Source organism: Pinus tabuliformis, chromosome X (genome assembly GCF_031772625.1).
Source record: "Pinus tabuliformis cultivar Carrire ecotype Pingquan chromosome X, CPIR1, whole genome shotgun sequence".
Lineage (NCBI taxonomy): Eukaryota > Viridiplantae > Streptophyta > Pinopsida > Pinales > Pinaceae > Pinus > Pinus tabuliformis.
In genome coordinates this window covers 449,162,596-449,183,316 of record NC_142308.1, presented here as the reverse complement: position 1 = coordinate 449,183,316, position 20,721 = coordinate 449,162,596, and the positions used below count along the sequence as shown (strand labels likewise).

The 20,721-nt window shown below is 36.2% G+C and overlaps 2 protein-coding genes across 3 annotated transcripts; both read left to right on the top strand.

Annotated features, from left to right (window-relative positions):
* Nucleotides 1–7,609: 7,609 nt before the first annotated feature.
* Nucleotides 7,610–19,205, top strand: LOC149140520 (UTP--glucose-1-phosphate uridylyltransferase-like). Of its 2 annotated transcripts, none has more exons than XM_089447753.1 (5): nt 7,610–7,846; nt 7,953–8,000; nt 8,510–8,601; nt 8,752–8,842; nt 19,025–19,205. In XM_089447753.1, exons 1-5 carry the CDS (start codon nt 7,623–7,625, stop codon nt 19,149–19,151), a joined length of 582 nt encoding a protein of 193 aa, XP_089303879.1. In that variant the 5' UTR covers nt 7,610–7,622; the 3' UTR covers nt 19,152–19,205. The 2 variants fall into 2 exon arrangements, with proteins under 2 accessions (XP_089303879.1, XP_089303878.1); XM_089447752.1 differs by lacking the exon at nt 7,953–8,000 and adding an exon at nt 8,254–8,301 and having other exon boundaries at nt 7,615–7,846; nt 19,025–19,200.
* A 66-nt stretch (nt 19,206–19,271) lies between these two features.
* On the top strand, nt 19,272–20,236 carry LOC149140519 (uncharacterized). The gene is made up of 2 exons (XM_089447754.1): nt 19,272–19,631; nt 19,815–20,236. The coding sequence occupies exons 1-2, from the start codon at nt 19,511–19,513 to the stop codon at nt 20,198–20,200; spliced, it is 507 nt and encodes a 168-aa protein (XP_089303880.1). The 5' UTR covers nt 19,272–19,510; the 3' UTR covers nt 20,201–20,236.
* Nucleotides 20,237–20,721: the final 485 nt, after the last annotated feature.

The window sequence follows — 20,721 nt, the reverse complement described above, 5'->3', positions numbered from 1 at the left end:
ATAGTGAGGATTGAGCTTGGAAGTGAGGAGATCAAGATCGACATTGAAAAGTGACAGTATAGGAGTGAGGTAGGCCATCTTTCCTCTCTCATGTCATTCTGATTTAAACTAGGAGAGTTTTTTAATGTATTTGTTTCGGTTGGTACTAGATCCACTCATTGGAATAAAGGGATCACTTCTATCTGTATAAGGGTTTTCCTACTTAACAATGACCAAACCTGTTCTGAACCAGTAAACCTTGTAATTCCCAAAGGACAACTACAGTTAGTTGGACTTGGAGCCACTTAACCCATTGGAGGTGGATGAGTCAAGTGTTGGACCTTTAGGAAGAGGCCCTTAAGAGGGGAGTGAAGCAGTTGTAGAGAATGATCCAGATGACAGTCCCGAGGATTCGACCTAAGTTGATTCTCTAGGTGAGCTATGAATCATGACACAACATTGTACTCATCAAATTATAACTTGTCATTTAATGATTTTGGACTCAGAAAGCCATTTAGAGCTTCAATATTTAACTATCATATCCAAAAACTTAAAGTTCATGTATTTGATGTAAATTTCCCCTCTTTGCAGCCTTACATACAATATAAATCAACAAGCTTGCATACCTCCTATCTAAATGCCTGTATTTACATTGATGTGCATAATATTTTAAATTAAATATTAAATATTTTATATATTCTCTATTTGTCAAGTTTGTTCACCAAGTCAAAAGCCAAATCTGAAGAAAGTCATCATTTGAGGCCTTACCAAGTCTGAGTTTGATTACTTTGTATCTACTAATACTGCGTATACTAACTTCCACTAAAATGATATTTGACAACTAATAATAATATTTGTTTAATTTTACCTTGATTGAAGAAACATAGTTATGGGTGTAATAATCAGACTTCCATTGATTGTTTCAATGTCTTCCAAGCACGATTAGAATACACATCAAATATTTTCCCGAGTTGAAGATCAGACACTGTCATTTCAAAATTTTATTGCTGCGGCTAGGTACCTAAAGTTTAAACATAACTAGAATGCTAATTTTTCAATTTTTGTATTTCGGAGATTATTTTGCTCTGAATTTGGCACTTAAAAGCCATCATTGTGGTGTGACACTACAAATGAAAAATAGGCCAAAGATTCAAAGAAAACCAAAAACTCCAGTAACGGTCTATGTCATAACATTACAATCATAGTGGAGGAAAATTTATTAGCTTCAGAAGCCAACTTATACCATTAAAGAGACTCCTAAAATCGATTAAAATCAAAACATTCAACCTTTGCATTCGTTCAGGTTGAGCTATGGAGATATACTTTAATATTGATTCATTTAGAAATACTACAAGACCAAATTAAAGATAGAACCATGTTTTCTATGTGACTACTAGTCATTGAATTCAGAACAAATTATAAAATCAAAAGAAAGAGCATTGATATCTATCATGATAAATCAAGTATATTGTCTTGCATAAAAATGTTACCCAACTTTGAGAATGTTCAAAAGGAAAAGGAGGGAATCCCTCACACCCATGCCTTTGCCCTTATCTGTGGTGTTCCTAACCTGAAATGTTGATAAGAGATAGAATGTCAAACCTCCAAAACAAGCTTCCCTTGATTATCCTGTCGACCTTAAGAGACAACTAAGACTTGAATTACAACCAATGTAACAAGACTTAAGCCAGAGACAAGCTGTGAATTGACAAGATGTGAATTCAGATAGTCTTGCCATGAACCAAATCTCTTCAATACTTGGAATAAAAAAATTAAAATTAAAATCAACTCCATGGACCATGTGGGCCCTCACATGAGTGCCACGTGCCTGAACACATCATCTTCGTCTCCATGACATATCATAGCATGAATTTGAACCATTCCATTAACATTGCATCATGTCAATATGGGGCATAGATGGTTGCATCACGCTTAGTAACTATGTCAAATTGGACTATTGGAAGCCATAATCTACTGAGTTCAGCCCATATCGCTACAACTGGAACCTTCCAGACATCTCAAACTCATGAGTTGCGATGCTTGTATTTTTCCAAAAGTCTTAGGGATTTTGAATAATGTAGATGATTCTTATAACCAAGTCCCGTACCTATGATGAAGTGAATACTACAAGAGCATAACCAGTTCGAGGCCTAGGTAGGAGTCCAATAGAGGGGCTTTCAGATGAATTGTTGTTACTACTCACGCAGATTATAGGCTTATCCCTTCTGCCTTTGAGGAATGAGCTCTAGAGGTGAACTCTCCCACCTTAAGGAGTGGGCTTGTTATTAGTGGCGGGTGTTGTTCCTACTAGTGTTCCAACAAAGGCTAATAATGATGCCAATGATCCAAAATCAAAACTAGTGCTAGTAGCAATAGTTTTAGTGACATAACCCATTACAGTAGTAGAGTCCCTCCTGTAGAATATCCCCTAGTCGTAGGAGATAAGTTGGCCAAATCCTGCTAACCGACATCCATATGGAGGCTTGATGGGGCGGGTGTAGAAAAAGTGAAACCAACCAATTCAAGTAGCAAAGCAATTAGCCAGGGTTTAATAAGTGACCACCTCTTCTAGTCTTAGTTGATTCAATCATGCAGGGGTTTGGAATTGTGTTTCTCCCTAAATAACAAAGAGAGATTCGAGAAATGATTTTTGTGACATAGATAGATGAAAATCACACCAACCTCTTCCGCCTTACTAGGGAAGGGTGGGCTCTTTTTGGAACAAAGCTACCAATGCATCACAATTCGAATATATTTCTCAGTAAATCCAATACAATTCTTTGTTGTGATTGATCCTTCACCTTCTTGAGATTAGGTAAATAGAAGACATTATTAGTTAGACATCCCTAGTTAAGATAAATGCTAAAAAGAGAAACATAAATGAGGAGACTTCCAGAGCAACACAACTAACAACACGGCTCCTATTTGGCTAAAATTCCCAGGCTTGGCACTGCTTTAGGTTTACATATCTCATTCTTGGAAAGAGTAGGCTAACAATACTGTATTTATCCATTTCCAATAGAATAGGCTAACATAATTGTATGTATCCAACACCAGATCAATTTTCCATTTGGATATGTATGTTTCTCTACCTCGTTTGGTAGCCAAATTTTCTTCTTTGGACCCATTATTTCTCTAGTAGTAGAGAGTGTTCCATCCGATTTTTCTTCACCTACTGATCTTATGCCTACCTGCGTTTTTCCTTCACCTACTGATCTTATGCCTACCTGCGTTTTTCCTTCACCTTACTATTCACACCACAAGTTGTGTTTGATTTGCATGCCTCTGAATGGTGTTCTGCCTTCATTATTTCAAAGTCTCTAGATTTAGAGTCTGCTCGATAGCTTGCAGAAGTAAAGGTAACAAAGGTAGCGAAGAGACCAAAGGTATATCCACGAGTTTGATATCTTGTTGCAATTACAATCCTAGAAGTGGATTCACAAGTAGTTGGGTATATGGTTTCAACTTGAATACAAACCTTTAGGGATATTTTGTCTTTTGGGTCTATTTTTTTCCTCAAACTAAAAACAAGTTGTGGTTGTTGTAGGCGATCATACCCCTTTGGGTCTATCTTTTTCCTCAAACTAAAAAAAACTATAGTTTTTGCAGTTGACCATATCCCTCAAAAGGCCAAAGCAAGCCAAGAGAGCTAAGAGAGGTTAGGCTAAAGCAAGCTAAGAGAGCCAATCGAGGTTATCATGGAGGGTTGTAGTTATAGTGTCATTATGACTCATCTCCAGACAACTCATCGGCAGGTCATCCTTCTCGCTCAAGACCTTAAAGGATGTTGCAAGTGAGGAAATCTACAACGTCGACAACGCTTGAAGCATCCATTGCATCCCTCTGGAAAGGGCCTATGTGAGGAGTCCTAGCAATACCAAATATAAGTTAAATATCTGCAAGATATAATCCTATAATCTTATATGAGGTGTCTATGTGGAAGGAGGTCTTTATGGAAGGGCGCTGGAGTTGTGCCAAGTAGAACACGCAAGAGCTTGGTAGGAAAATCCCATAGACCCAGATGTCAAGGTGGGAAATTTTATACTAAATATAAAAATGGGAAAAAGTTCACATTAAACATTAAATGTTGAAGAAGTAATGTCAACATTAAACATAGTTACTGATCAAACGAGAAAATGACCTAGTACCCATTTTTTTGAGGTAGCAAAAAATCACTCGATTTTGAAAAATGGTGATTCAGAATACACCTTTTTTTTGGAGCATATTTTTGCCACTTTAATTTTTTTTATGTATCAACTATGAACAATTTTTTTAAATGTTAGTGATTTTCATGTTGATTTTGAAAAGTGTTGATGCAACATCAACACATTTTTTTAGAGGGCTTATTTTTGAGACTTCAAAATTTTTTATATATCAAGTGTAAACATTTTTTTTGTTAGTGATTTTCATCTCGATTTTGAAAAGTTTTGATGAGCATCAACCCTTTTTTATTAAAGGGCTTAGTTTTTACACTCTAAATTTTCTAATGAATTAAGTGTGGATAATTTCTTTTTAAATGTTGGTGATTTTCATGTTAGTAATAAAACATAAACATAAAAATAAAAAACATGACCAAAAAAAGTCAAATACAAAAAAATATATAAAAAAAAAAGAAAAAGAAAAACCTATAAAAATGTAAACAAAAACCAAAATTAACTCATAAAATTAAAAAATTAACAAAAAAAAAAAAAAAAAATTTTAAAAAAGGGTTTTTTTTTTTAAAAAAAACAAATATAATTTAAAGAAAAACAAAATAAACCAAAAAAAAAAAACATTTTTTTTTTTAAAGTTAAAAAAACAAATAAAAACTAAAAATGTCGTTAGAAAAAGAAAACTTAAAATAATTACCAAAAGAAAATCAAGTTAAGAAAAAAATTAAAATAAAATAAAATAAAAAAAATCAAAAATTAAAAAATATTTAAATTAAATAATTTAAATAAACAAAATAAAATAAAAATTTAAGAATTTTTTTTTTTTTTTTTTAAATTAAAATTATAAAAATAAAGAAGTAACACAAAAAAAATAAAAAAATTCAAAAACAATTAAAAAAATAAATTAAATTATAAAAACTTAAAAAAAATAAAAAATTCAAAACATATTTAAAAAAAAAAAACATAACAAATTAAAAAAAAAAAATTAAAAATTAAATAAAAATCATTAAAAAAATTAAAAATTAAAAAAAAATTAGAAAAAAAAATATAAAAAAAAAACAATAAAAAAACATTAAAAATAAATTAAAAATAAACAAATTAAAAAAAATAATAAATTAAAAATAAAACAAATTAAAAATAAACAAATTTAAAAAAAAAAACAATAAAAATAAATTAAAAATAAAACAAATTAAAAAAAAAAAAAAAAGATTAAAAAAGAAAAAACCTCCCTTCTCCCCTCGCACTCCCTCCACCCCACCACCCCCCTCCCCATTCGAGGTTATCATGGAGGGTTGTAGTTATAGTGTCGTGATGACTCATGTCCAGACAACTCATCAGCAGGTCATCCTTCTCGCTCAAGACCTTAAAGGATGTTGCCGAAATCTGCAACGTCGACAACGCTTGAAGCATCCATTGCATCCCTCTGCCAAGGGCCTATGTGAGGAGTCCTAGCAATACCAAATATAAGTTAAATATCTGCAAGGTATAATCCTATAATCTTATATGAGGTGTCTATGTGGAAGGAGGTCTTTATGGAAGGGCACTGGAGTTGTGCCAAGTAGAACATGCAAGAGCTTGGTAGGAAAATCCCATAGACCCAGATGTCAAGGTGGGAAAGTTTATACTAAATATAAAAACGGGAAAAAGTTCACATTAAAAATTAAATTTTGAAGAAGTAATGTCAGCATTAAACATAGTTACTGATCAAATGAGAAAATGACCTAGTACCCATTTTTTTGAGGTAGCAAAAAATCACTTGATTTTGAAAAATGGTGATTCAGAATACACCTTTTTTTTGGAGCATATTTTTGCCACTTTAATTTTTTTTATGTATCAAGTATGAACAATTTTTTTAAATGTTAGTGATTTTCATGTTGATTTTGAAAAGTGTTGATGCAGCATCAACACATTTTTTTAGAGGGCTTATTTTTGACACTTCAAATTTTTTTATGTATCAAGTGTGAACATTTTTTTTTTGTTAGTGATTTTCATCTTGATTTTGAAAAGTGTTGATGAGCATCAACCCTTTTTGTTTAAAGGGATTAGTTTTTACACTTTAAATTTTCTAATGAATTAAGTGTGGATAATCTTTTTTTAAATGTTGGTGATTTTCATGTTAGTAATAAAACATAAACATAAAAATAAAAATAAAAAAGAATAACAAAAAAAAAAACATAAAACATGTTAGTAATAAAACATAAAAATTAAAATTAAAAACATGACAAAAAAAGTCAAATACAAAAAAATATATATATAAAAAAAAAAGAAAAACAAAAACCTATAAAAATGTAAACAAAACCAAAATTAGCGAGAAAAATTAAAAAATTAACGAGAAAAAAAAATTAAAAAAATGGTTTTTTTTTTCAAAAAACAAATATAATTTAAAGAAAAACATTTTTTAAGTTAAAAAACCAAATAAAAAATATGAACCTCGTTAGAAAAAGAAAACTTAAAATAATTACCAAAAAAAAAAAAAGTTAAGAAAAAAATTTAGAATAGAAAAAAAAAAAAAAATTAAATAATTTAAATAAACAAAATAAAATAAAAATTTAAGAATTATTTTTTTTAAATTAAAATTATAAAAATAAAGAAGTAACATAAAATTAAATTAAAAAATTAACAAAAAAATTTGTAAAATTAAATTATAAAAAAAAAAAAAAAAAAACATTAAAAAAAAATTCAAAACAATTAAAAAAACAAATTAAATGATAAAAACTTTAAAAAATAAAATAAAAAAATTCAAAACATATTAAAAAAAAAAAATCATAACAAATTAAAATAAAAAATTAAATTAAAAAAAAAAATAGAAAAAATCATTAAAAAATAAATAAAAATTTAAAAAAATTAGAAAAAAATATAAAAAAAAAACATTAAAAATTTAAAAATTTAAAAAAATAATAAATTAAAAATAAACAAAATAAAAAAAGCAATAAAAATAAATTAAAAATAAAACAAATTAAAAAAAATCAAATTAAAAAAGAAAAAACCTCCCTTCTCCCCTCGCACTCCCCCTACCCTTGACCTCATTGCCCAATCGCCCTCACTACCTCACCCACCTCCCTTCCTCACCCTCGGCGGAGGGAGGGGGAGGGGACGAGTTCACGGGGGGAGGGTTGGGATTTTTTATTTTATTTTTTTTATTTCTTATTTACTTATTTTTAATTGCTTTTTTTCAATGTTTTTATTTTTAATTTTTTAATATATATATATATATATATATATATATATATATATATATATATATATATATATATATATTAATTAATTAATTTTTTTTTAATTTATTTATTTTTTTAATTTAAATTTTATAATATATATATATTTTAATTTAAATATTATAATTTATTTTAATTGTTTTTTTTCTTTTTGTAATTATTTATCATTTTTTTAATGATGTTTAGGCTGATAGGCCTTCCTTTGAAAGAGAATTTCGTCGTCCTTTTGTTTCTAATGTTGACACCTGGCGTAAACATTCAGCGGGCATTCAGCGAAATGGTAGGCATTTCTGTTATGGTCTTCCGGGTTTCTCATCAGCGTGGGTTAGTTATGGCCATAACCACCTTACCCCTAACCGCATTCTCACCTCATTTGCCTTCTGCGTGCCTCTTTCTATCACGACCGAAAATGGCTGCCGCACCAGTAGTTGCTTCACCCGCAGGCGAAACCGATCGGATCCCTAAGCTTCAAGCCGAGGTCACGAAGCTGAACCAGATCAGGTAAGTATTAACAGTAAAATTCTCTGTTGCTTTCATTTAAAGATCCGCCGCCTTTAAATTCCATTTAAAGATATGTCACCGTGTAATGGATACTTAATGCTTGCAGTGATAATGAGAAGGAAGGGTTTGTGCGACTGGTTTCTCGCTACCTCAGGTGACTAACAGCTAACGACTCACCATTGCATCTTTACGGATTTCGAATATTGAAAATGGCTGTCGCACCAGTAGTTGCTTCACCCGTAGGCAAAACCGATCGGATCCCTAAGCTTCAAGCCGAGGTCACGAAGCTGAACCAAATCAGGTAAGTATTCACAGTAAAATTCTCTGTTTCTTTTATTTAAAGATCCGCCACCTTTAAATTCCATTTAAAGATATGTCACCATGTAATGGATACTTAATGCTTGCAGTGATAATGAGAAGGAAGGGTTTGTGCGACTGGTTTCTCGCTACCTCAGGTGACTAACAGCTAACGACTCGCCATTGCATCTTTACGGATTTCGAATACTGAGTGAATATTTCTCAGCTTATATTCGCAGACCTTGGTTATTCATTTAATTTACGGTCCCGTAAATCTAATTGTCTGTTTGTCTGCTCCCGGGGTTCGACGCCATGACCTGCCGCTTCGACTAACCGTTAATATTTTTTGGAATTTGATGGATGCAGCGGCGAAGAAGAGAAGATTGAATGGGAAAAAATCAAGACCCCGACTGACGAGGTCGTGGTTCCCTACGATACGTTGGCAGCTTTGGGAGAAGGTCTGTGATCTGTTATCAAACAATGCATATATTGGATATTTCTCAATTAAATGTTGGCGTCTCAAATTTCTAGATTGGATATTTGTGTTTAGCATATCTGGATATTTAATTTGGATCTGCATTAAAAATAGTTTCTTATGAAATTTGCAGATCCATCGGAAACCAAGGAACTCTTGGACAAGCTTGTTGTGTTAAAGCTTAATGGCGGTTTGGGAACAACCATGGGTTGTACTGGGCCCAAGTAAGTGTTTCTAACAGACATATATTCCATACTCTTCAATGTGCAAATTCGTCAAACTCGATTCTCTGTTTCGATCTTGTTTGCCTCCTATTGATTGTTACCAGTAATACATAAAGCAGGCCCACCACTGTAGACACATAATTTGCATTTAACATGCCACCGATACTAACTGGGCGGATTTTGATAGGCATATATAGTTTGATATCTGCTTCAGTCATTTGAAATTGCCTCTGGGTATGTTTTCCAGACATACGAACCTCTAACAGTTTAGTTAATAACAATATGCAAAATTAAACAGAAACTATAATATATAGATCGAAAAATTCAATTGAGACTTCTATGGAACATAGCAGAGTAGATCCAGAATCTACCTTGCAGGCTGTAGGGTCTTACAGTGATGTGACTGCAGTCATCACTGCAGTGGAGGCTGAGCTTCATCTGATGACCTTGATTTATGGCTTTCTCCCTCAGGTTGTCGGAGTTCCATAGCACATTATGTAAAGAGTTCCTTTCAATCCATTCGCAAATATCAACTAGTTCAACCAGTTTAGGCCTTATGCTTGATAGACTATTCGCCATAATCTAATCCAGGTTATAAAATCTATGTTTCAATTTACCTGGCTTGCTTGAAGTTCCTCTGCACCAGGTTATAAAATCTATGTTTCAATTTACCTGGATTGCTTGAAGTTCCTCTGCACGACTGAATATACCTTCGCATTTTAAATTCTTTCACGTTGACCTGCAAAGCTGCTTGGATTAGAAGTTCTACCTCCTCTCCGAGAAATCCATGAATTTGTTGAACCAGTGTCTTGTATCACAAGAATTGGGGACAGATGTCTGATCCCTTATTGAAAATGGTCAACAAGGCTAATATCCACAGATAGGTGTTTGCAGTATAGAATGCTGATTATCTTTGGTCTGCCTCTATATTCATTGAGCTTCTTTCTGGGTTACGTCCTTCATCACAGCCCCTGATTTATCATTCTTTCGAGATTGATCCACTTGAGTTGTACGTAATGGGAAATCTCTATTGCCTCTGTTCCTATTCCAAATATTTGAGATCATAGACCATGATCTTTTATAATGGCCTCAATATTCAAAAACTTGATTGCCTTTTGTAGTTGATACTGCCCTGTTTGCCAGCCAATTGGCTACTTGATTGGCAGATCTTCTTGTTGGAAATAATACTGAGAGGGGGGGTGAATCAGTATTATCTAGCAATTTAATAAATCTTCCTTATTTGATTTTTGAATTATTTTTGCATGTCAGTACCATAAAATAATGAGTATGAACAAAGACAACAGATAGTCACACCAAAGAACACAAGATGTAAGGTGGAAACCCAATGTGGGTGAAAACCACCTGCTGCAATATGTCTCTATCTTCTTTCAAATTAGAAACTCATTTTACAATGATTTTGTACTGGTGCAGTCCTTTACCAGTACGCAGGCTGCAACCTGCAGAGAGCTACAACTCTCTCTCGTTTTCCAGTCTTCTCCTGGAAGGGAACTACAACCCCCTACTTCTTTTCATAAAGCATCAAATGATCATCAAGTACATAACAGTTACAGTCCACTACAGTTATCTGATCAGTAATAACAGAACTAACCCAGAACACCTTATCAACAGAGAATTTCAATTAACAGAACATCTTAAGACAGAGACGCAGTTTTCCCTTCTGTGGCCTGCGACCAGACGCAGTTAACCTTCTGCTCCCCTGCGTCCACATGCAGAGATCCTTCTGCTGGGCTGCGTGCCCACGCACTGTTCCTTCAACTGCACTGCGTCCTGTTGCTGCAGGGACGCACCCAGAAATACTATCGCGCCGCGTCTTTTTGCTCAGAGACGCACCTGATCCTTATTATGCTCCGCGTCCCCACACAGTGCGCCAGTTACTGTACTGCGTCCCGGACGCACCTAAATCTTACTCTGCCCTGCGTCCCCACGCAGGTCTCGTCTTACTGCACTGCGTCCCGGCGCACTTGCCTTTCACTGAACCTGCGTACCTTCGGGTATGAATGATTTCAAGACTTTAAATGTAACCCAAATAGTCAGATCTACAGATCTGATCATGCGCCAAAGAGATCTTAGTCCTTCAGAAGATTCGCCTTTTTAGATTTAGACCAGATCTCACCCCATAAGATATTTTAACCAAAGACGCACTCAAACCAAATGATCTCCTTTGCTTTATATAGGCAAGCTCCTCCTCAAATCATGGAACAATACCACGAGCCGACACCATAATAACACAATACCGTCGGCTAGGTACCAAAAGTAAAACACAAGAAACCCCCACGTGAGATTTTCTCTGCCTTGAAATGTGTGCACTGCGTGGACGCATCTCCTGAATGGCTGGCCTGCGTCTCTGGACGCGGTCCCTGCAAGGTGTACCTGCGGGTACGCACCTTCTGAACTGACTTACTGCGTCCTTCTTATTTTTCAATAAATTGAGAGCCTTGTCATGGGAGTTGCCATCAAGTACAACATCTGTAACATATAGCCATACCAGAGAACATAATGCCAACAATCTCCCCCTTTGGACTTGATGGCAACCTTACAATCTTCAGCTTCATTCTCCCCCTTTGACATCAAGGGCAAAGGGGTATGCTCCCCCTAAGGTCATGCTCCCCCTGAATATGAACCAGATCTGCAACAAAGAACCATAATCCACCATGAAAGAGATAGAGACATATTGCAGCAATTTCCAAGATCTCCTTCTGACCATCCTCCATAATGCCAACAATGCATTATATGCTCCCCCTGAACCTGTACCATCAATCAGAAAAGATTCAACAATAAGATGATGCATCAACAACCCCCAGCTTTTGCCTGAGGTATTCAAAAGTGTCCCTGGGCAATGGTTTGGTGAGAATATTAGCAACTTGTTCCTTAGAAGGAACATACTCCAATTTGACCTTCTGTTCAAGCACTTGTTCCCGGAGAAAATGATACTTGATTGGTATGTGCTTGGTTTTTGAATGCATAACCGGATTCTTTGAGATGCTGATTGCACTTGTGTTATAACATAAGATGGGGATAGGTGGTGTACAAGTGATTTGAAAATCCTGCAAAGTCTGCATCATCCAAAGAAGTTGGGTGCAACAAGATGCAGCAGCAACATATTCCGCTTCAGTTGTAGACAAGGCAATCGAACTCTGTTTCTTGCTGAACCAAGATACCAGTCTGGAACCCATAAAGAACGCACCACCGCTTGTGCTTTTCCTGTCATCCACGCTTCCGGCCCAATCTGCATCTGTATAAGCATGAAGAGTAAGATCTGTATCTCTAGGATACCATAAGCTATAATTTTGAGTCCCTTGAAGATATTTGAAAATTCTCTTCACTGCCTGAAGATGAGTCTCCTTCGGATTTGCCTAAAATCTTCCAACTATTCCAACTGCATGCATGATGTCCGGTCGGGTACCTGTCAAATATAGTAAACTTCCAATCATAGATCTGTAGGTTGGTTGATGTACTGCTGCAGATTCATCATTTGCACTGAGACTACATCCTGTGACCATGGGTGTACATACTGGTTTTGCATCTTCCATGCCATATTTCTTCAAAATCTGTTTGAGATACTTGGTTTGAGATAAAAAGATTCCTCCTTCTTTTTGTTGGATTTGCAAACCAAGGAAATATGTCAGTTCTCCTAGCAAGGACATTTCAAATTCTTTCTGCATGACCGAGGCAAAGCTTTGACTCATAGCTTCTTCATTGTTGCCAAAAATAATGTCATCTACATACACAACAAGTATTAGCAATTTGTCATTTTCAACTTTTATATAAAGATTGCTGTCTGCTGAACCTTTTGAAAAACCTTGTTGATGAAGATATTTTTCCAAACGGTAGTACCAAGCCCTTGGAGCTTGTTTGAGACCATAGAGAGCCTTTTTCAATCTGCATACAAGATTTGGATAATTTCCAAGAATGAACCCATCTGGCTGTTCAATGTACACTTCTTCTTCCAAGTCTCCATTCAGAAAGGTTGATTTCACGTCCATTTGAAATACTTTGAAGTTTTGAAAACTTGAGAGAGCAAGGAACATTCGGATGGCCTCAAGTCTTGCAACATGAGCAAAGGTTTCTTCAAAGTCTATTCCTTCTTGCTGCGCATACCCTTTACAAACAAGTCTGGCTTTGTTTCTAATTACTTCTCCATTTTCATTCAATTTATTTTTGAAGACCCATTTTGTTTCGATAACATTCTTATCCTTTGGTCTAGGAACCAGCTCCCAAGTGTTGTTCTTTTCGATTTGCTCAAGTTCTTCATCCATTGCTTTCACCCAACATTCATCTTTGCATGCTTCTTTCACATTTTGTGGTTCAGTAGAGGAGAGTAATGCCAAATAGCTTGAGGCTTCTGCAACTGTTCTTCTTGTTTGTACACCTGCTTCTTTCTGCCCCACAATCTGAGATTCTGGATGATTCTTCTGAACATATCTGGATGGGGTTTTCTCTTCTATTCTTGTCTGCTCCTCTGGTTCTTCTTGAGGTTCTTCTTGAGATTCTTCTTCTTCATCATTCTGTCTTTGAGGGTAGCCTTCATCTTCTTCGATGTCTTCACGATGTACTTGCCTAGGAATGTATCCCTTCTCATCAACCACTACATCAATGCTGTCAACAATTCTGCCAAGTCTTTTATTGTAGCATTTGTATGCTTTGCTATATGGAGAATAACCAAGAAGAATGCCTTCATCTGCTCTAGGTTCAAGTTTGCCAAGCTGCTCATCAGTATTCTTGATATAGCATTTGCTCCCAAAGATTTTGAAGTGCTTTACCGAAGGAGTCCTACCATTCCAAAGCTCATGAGGAGTTTGAGTGATGTTCACCCGGACATTCGTTTTGTTGAGAATAACAACCACAGCATGTGCAGCTTCACCCCAGAAAGTAGCGGGAGTTCCTGATTCATCAAGCATAGCACGAGCCATTTGTTGGATTGTTCTGTTCATTCTTTCCACAACTCCATTTTGCTGGGGAGTTCTTGCGGTAGAGAATTCTCTTCTTATCCCATGTTCTTCACAGAAATCGAAAAATTCATTTGACGTAAATTCCCCACCTCTGTCGGATCTGAGGCACTTAATTTTGTGACCTGATTCATTTTCCACCAAGGCTTTGAAGGATTTGAATTTTTCGAATGCTTCATCTTTGTGCTTCATAAGTCCTAACCAGACAAACTTGGAGAAATCGTCAATGAATAATATCAAGTATTCTTCTCCTCGAGGTGTTCTTTTTCTGAAGGGACCGCATGTATCTGTATGTACTAGCTCAAGAGGCATGCTAGCTGATCCTTCTTTCTCTGGAAAGTTAGTTCTGGTTTGTTTTCCAAACTGACATGATTTGCATATGGTGTTGTCAGGAATTCTGATATCTGGAAGATCGCGAACTGCCTGATATTTGCATGCTTTCCTTATTTGTGAAAAGCTTAGATGTCCCAACCTTCGATGTCATAACCAATGTTCTTCATCCTTACTCAGATAGCATTGTTTTTGTCCTTCTTCAAATATGTACAGATTATTTGGAGTTCTTTTGCCTTTGAGCACTGTTTTTCCTATATCAAGATCACGAACAAGACATCCATTTGATCTGAATATAACCTCGGTTCTTTGATCACACATCTGGCTGACACTTAGAAGATTATGCTTCAATCCATCAACATACAAAACATTTCCAGCCTTGACCTTTTCTTTTAACTGAGCAATGCCTTTTCCTTTTATAGTTGCAGGAGTATCATTTCCAAAAGAGACTTTCTTTCCCTTTTCTAAAGCAGAATAAGATTCAAGTTTTTCTTTATCACCTGTCATATGCTTCGAACATCCACTGTCAATGTACCATATATTTTCCTGTCCCTCTGCATAAAAAGCTATCCCGCATCTTTCTATTTGAGGTTCCTTTATTCTCCATGTTTTGGTGCTTGAGGCTTGTTCCTTTTTCTGCTGAAACCTGCTCATGCATTCAGAGTCTTCATGCCCAAAATTATTGCAAATAGAACATTAAACTTCATTTTCAAGAACCGAAAAGTTGTTATAGGTCCTTTTTGTAATCCCTGTCATACTTCTTTGTTTTTGAGCTTCCTTAGTCATGATTGTTTTATATGCAACACATTGAGCTGCTTTGTGACCAAAGTTATGAAAAGAAAAGCATTGTCCATTGAAGAAACTTCTGCGGTTATCGAATCTACCAGCCAACTGATTGTAATTTCTATTTTCATCTATTCTTGAACCAAATTGAGAAGATTTTACCTGTGGCTGGTTCACCCTTAAGATGGATTGCCCCTGATAGTTTCTGTTTGTAATTCGTCCCTGCTTTACCTGATGATCTTCATTGTTCTTTTGCTCATTTCTTCTTGATGCATCAAGATAACTCTTAGAGGTGGATGCTTGAGAGGTTTCTCCATTGTAGCCCAGACCTGTCTTGTTTAGAGGAGACCGCTGCACATTGATAATCTTATCCAAAGTTTCAGATCCTTTGACAAACTTAAGATTAATAGTTTTTGTTTTCTCAATCTCTTTTCTAAGACCAACAATTTCTCCTTCTAGTTTTTCAAGATGTTTTTCCTTTTCATCAATTTGAAATTGTAAAGTATCAATGATCACATTCTTTTCTTCTATACATCTCTTGAGTCTAGTAATTTCATCATAAAGGTTATCCACATCTATAGCATCCATATAATCATCATCTGAAATGCCATTAACAACTTATATTCATTACCTCGTTCATCTTCATCACTGTTCGATAGACCATCACTCTCTTCATGGGTGTAGTAGCTTTTCTTATTTGCACTTTGTTTCTTGTTCCATCTAGAAGGCTCCTTTCCTTTATCCTTATAAGGACATTTTGCAGCATAATGACCTACTCTTCCACAAGCAAAGCATTTAAAAGGTAAATTACCTCTGAATCTTCCAGAACCTCTTTGAAGTTTTCTGACAAAATTTGATTCTTCTTCCTCTTCTTCTGGGACGTGGATTGCTTCATAATAATCTTCTTTACCTGATGCCTTGAAAGCAGCTTCTCTTCTGTCTGATGGACCTCCCTTTCTCATTTCATAAGCAGTTAGAATTCCATGTAGCTGAGACATAGTGAGAATTCGTAGATTTTCCTTTTCTTCTATAGCAGATACTTTAGATTCAAACTTGGGGGACAATGATCTTATAACCTTTTCAACCACTATAGCCTCTCTTATTTCTTCACCCAAATTTTTCATACAATTAACAATCTCATCTACCCGAAGAAAATAGTTATCCACACTTTCATCATTATACATCTTGAGAGTCTCATACTGAATCCTGAGAGTTTGAAGTTTAGCACGCTTTACCTGTTCATCTCCTTCATAGCTTGTGACAATTTTGTCCCATATCTCTTTTGTGGATTTGTAGTGCATTACCTTCATGAATTCCGTTTGGGATATACATCCTAACAGAGTACTGACTGCTTTTGCATTTGTTTCATACTTCTTTTTCTCAACTGGATCTGTAGGAGTAGCTGAAGGAAAAGCGTAGCCTGTTTCAACAATGTCCCAAACTTCTGTACCAAGAGATTGAAGATATGCAGTAACTCTTACCTTCCAATAATTGAATTTTGTCCCATCAAAAACCGGTGGCCTGATTGATGCTTCTCTCTCGTAGTTGCTCATGATGAATGATCTACCTTCAAGCGATCAAGCTTCTCTGAAGGACCTGCTCTGATACCAATTGTTGGAAATAATACTGAGAGGGGGGGCGAATCAGTATTATCTAGCAATTTAATAAATCTTCCTTATTTGATTTTTGAATTATATTTGCATGTCAGTACCATAAAATAATGAGTATGAACAAAGACAACAGATAGTCACACCAAAGAACACAAGATGTAAGGTGGAAACCCAATGTGGGTGAAAACCACCTGCTACAATATGTCTCTATCTTCTTTCAAATTAGAAACTCCTTTTACAATGATTTTGTACTGGTGCAGTCCTTTACCAGTACGCAGGCTGCAACCTGCAGAGAGCTACAACTCTCTCTCGTTTTCCAGTCTTCTCCTGGAAGGGAGCTACAACCCCCTACTTCTTTTCATAAAGCATCAAATGATCATCAAGTACATAACAGTTACAGCCCACTACAGTTATCTAATCAGTAATAACAGAACTAACCCAGAACACCTTATCAACAGAGAATTTCAATTAACAGAACATCTTAAGATAGAGACGCAGTTTTCCCTTCTGTGGCCTGCGACCAGACGCAGTTAACCTTCTGCTCCCCTGCGTCCACACGCAGAGATCCTTCTGTTGCGCTGCGTGCCCACGCACTGTTCCTTCAACTGCACTGCGTCCTGTTGCTGCAGGGACGCACCCAGAAATACTATCGCGCCGCGTCTTTTTGCTCAGAGACGCACCTGATCCTTATTATGCTCTGCGTCCCCACGCAGTGCGCCAGTTACTGTACTGCGTCCCGGACGCACCTGAATCTTACTCTGCCCTGCGTCCCCATGCAGGTCTCGTCTTACTGCACTGCGTCCCGGCGCACTTGCCTTTCACTGAACCTGCGTACCTTCGGGTATGAATGATTTCAAGACTTTAAGTGTAACCCAAACAGTCAGATCTACAGATCTGATCATGCGCCAAAGAGATCTTAGTCTTTCAGAAGATTCGCCTTTTTAGATTTAGACCAGATCTCACCCCATAAGATATTTTAACCAAAGACGCACTCAAACCAAATTATCTCCTTTGCTTTATATAGGCAAGCTCCTCCTCAAATCATGGAACAATACCACGAGCCGACACCATAATAACACAATACCGTCGGCTAGATACCAAAAGTAAAACACAAGAAAACCCCACGTGAGCTTTTCTCTACCTTGAAATGTGTGCACTACGTGGACGCACCTCCTGAATGGCTGGCCTGCGTCTCTGGATGCAGTCCCTGCAAGGTGTACCTGTGGGTACGCACCTTCTGAACTGACTTCCTGCGTCCTTCTTATTTTTCAATAAATTGAGAGCCTTGTCATGGGAGTTGCCATCAAGTACAAAATCTGTAACATATAGCCATATCAGAGAACATAATGCCAACACTTCTGTTGTGGTTGAAGCATATTGCTTCAAGGTTTCCCAAGCCCTCTATTATCCATTCGATCTTGTTCCAGAATTCTCATGAAGGATCATTATTCTTCTTGTTTAATTTGTTGATCAAAATCTTTTACACTATGGCAAGAGAGAAGCTCTATAGCATGGTTGGGGGGAGATGTTCATTACTTTTGTGTGTAACACCTAAAAAAGGCTAGCTGGCATAAAAAAGGTTGACTTTATATGTAAAATAGTGCTGAGAGGTTAAGATCTAGGGTTAGGATGGATCTATGGTAGTGCAATCCCCTTGATTTTAACTTGATTGTAAACTCATGTATGGAAAGTAGAATTCTCTCCATTCTACTAGGCCAGTCTTTTCCTCTAAGGCTATTACATTTCCCGTTTTTTAACCTAATGTAGGACCTACATAATTGTGATGGAAATTTTGTGTGAGATATACTTGAGCACTCTTCTATGAGACTTGGCTGGTTAAAGCTACCTAAAAAATTCACGAACTTGCTAATTTTTCCTCCTCCATTTCAACTTGATTGTAAACCAATGCAAGGAAAGTATATTTTCCTCTTAAAAACTCCCTGCTACTTCTAGGCTAGGCTTGTCGTTTGATGCTCCATCAAAATATAAGATTGCTATTACATTCTCAGTTTTTGTGGCCTACTGTAAGACCTATTTAATTGTGATGGAAATTTTGTGTGATATAATTTAGTACTGTTCTATGAGACTTTTCTGGTTAAAGCTACCAAAAAAATTCAAGCAGTTTGCCTTTTCCTTTTATCTATTTTAATTTGTATTTAAATCCTTTAATCTAATTGGAAGGCCAAATTACATCTTCAAAAACCTCTGAAATAATGGGGGGTTATTCTATGGCATAGTTTGTTACGATGTTAGAAAAAGGGCAATCTTGAGTGGATATGCTAGCTTTCATTGCTTATGTACGAAGGGGGATTTGGTGTGCATGCCCTTTGGCTCGTAGATGGGTCCCCATCTTGAATCTTGATGTGCATGTATATTGATTTATAACATAATATATGTGGCAGTCTTAAAAAATGGGCAAACTTTCTTTCTTGCGATGATTGGCAATTCTTTGAAATTGACTTAAAATTTAAGCTATTCGATTTAATCTGCAGATCCGTCATTGAAGTACGAAATGGCCTAACATTTCTGGACTTGATTCTAAAGCAAATAGAGGTAAAGTGTCAATCTATTCGAGATTTACAAATATATGTACTTAAAAGATCGCCTGTAAGTACTTGAATCATTCTAACATTAACCTGTTGCTCTGTTTTAGTTTTTTGTTGCTTGAAAGAGAAAAACTCATTGCTCTGTTTTCTTTATTTGTTGTTTGACAGTTTGTTCGTAAAGAATCTGCAGGTAATAACTGAGGTGCGGGGAATTAGGATGGTTCGTGTCCTCAGTTATTTCTATCACGTTCGGGAACCAGAATCAGACGAAGAAGTCACATGGTTCAAAAATTGGTGTGATGAGGTTTTGGGAAACTGTCTGAGGAAGTTGATCGACCCTAAACCATATCGTTTCAGGAAGTTACAACTTGTTGCAACTGAAGATCGTCATTTAGAAAGCATACTGAGGAGGGTAGAGTCACCAAACCTGATATGGCTACGCTGGAACAACTGTCCCTTCTCTTGCCTGCCTCCTTGGATTCCGATGAAGAATATAAGGGTTTTAGAAGTGGTATGAACCAAATTGAAAAAACTGTGGCAAGCAGAATCTCAGGTTAGGGCTAAAGACAATTTTGTATTTATTCTCTTTTTTTACTTTGCCACCCTAATTTATGGTAGATTGTTGCTGCAATTGCTATACTAGCACAGGCTCTCGAATGCATTTGAAGGGTTTTGTAGATAAAGGCTATCATCTCTGTATTTTTCTTACTGTTGAAAGATGAATATTGCGTGGCAGGCACCTCTGGAGTTGCAGGAGCTACATGTTTATGCTCCTCTTTCAATGTTCCCAAGGTCCATTGGATGGATGAAGCACATGAAAAGATTGTGCTGACTTGTATGTCAGATTTGATTCATCTCAAAACTTTACCAGAGGAATTCTGTCATTTGTCCTCACTGCAATACCTGCACCTAAGATGCCCAGATATGAAGTCGCTGCTTGATTCTTTTGGGTTCTTAACAAATCTCCAGCACCTCAATCTCTCTCGCTGCCGGAGTTTGCATAGGCTTCCAAATTCCTTCGGGAATTTAATTCGACTTAAATATCTGAATTTGGAATATTGCTCCGAAGGCCCTCAAGGGCTTTATCTGATTCTGATAACACTTGGGAGTTGGGACATTTGAGAAGTCAAGTGGAAGAGATTTATCTTATTCTGATAACACTTGGGACATTTGAGGAAAAAATAATGTAGTAGGAATAGCCTGTCTGATAGTGTACTCTCTGAATCTGATAGAAGACCACACATACAAACTCTATTTAGTCAAGTGGAACTGTGGAAGGGCTTTATCTGATTCTCATAACACTTGGGACATTTGAGAAAAAAAATAATGTAGTAGGAATAGATCACTTGGGACATTTGAGAAAAAAAAAATGTAGTAGGAATAGATGGAAGGGCTTTATCTGATTCTCATAACACTTGGGACATTTGAGAAAAAAATAATGAAGTATAGTAGGAATAGCCTGACTGACATTGTGACTCTAAAGTGGAGACTCTAGATCACATCCAACACAGAATTAAACAACGCCCTATGTGTATCCACTTTGGCTACGGTGAAGAAGGCAGATTCAGCCTTTAAAAGAGGTCTGCAGAGGGTAAATTAAGTGAGTGAAATACATGGCAAGTGCCTGGACTGAAGGAATGTGT

Bases quoted from the DNA above. Each gene is read 5' to 3' on its own strand.
- LOC149140520 (XM_089447753.1), top strand. From the start codon at position 7,623: ATGGTAGGCATTTCTGTTATGGTCTTCCGGGTTTCTCATCAGCGTGGG. The intron at 8,602-8,751 runs GTCTGTGATCTG...TGAAATTTGCAG, and splicing joins GTTGGCAGCTTTGGGAGAAG to ATCCATCGGAAACCAAGGAA. The intron at 8,843-19,024 runs GTAAGTGTTTCT...TTTAATCTGCAG, and splicing joins ATGGGTTGTACTGGGCCCAA to ATCCGTCATTGAAGTACGAA.
- LOC149140519 (XM_089447754.1), top strand. From the start codon at position 19,511: ATGGCTACGCTGGAACAACTGTCCCTTCTCTTGCCTGCCTCCTTGGAT. The intron at 19,632-19,814 runs GTTAGGGCTAAA...ATTGCGTGGCAG, and splicing joins TGTGGCAAGCAGAATCTCAG to GCACCTCTGGAGTTGCAGGA.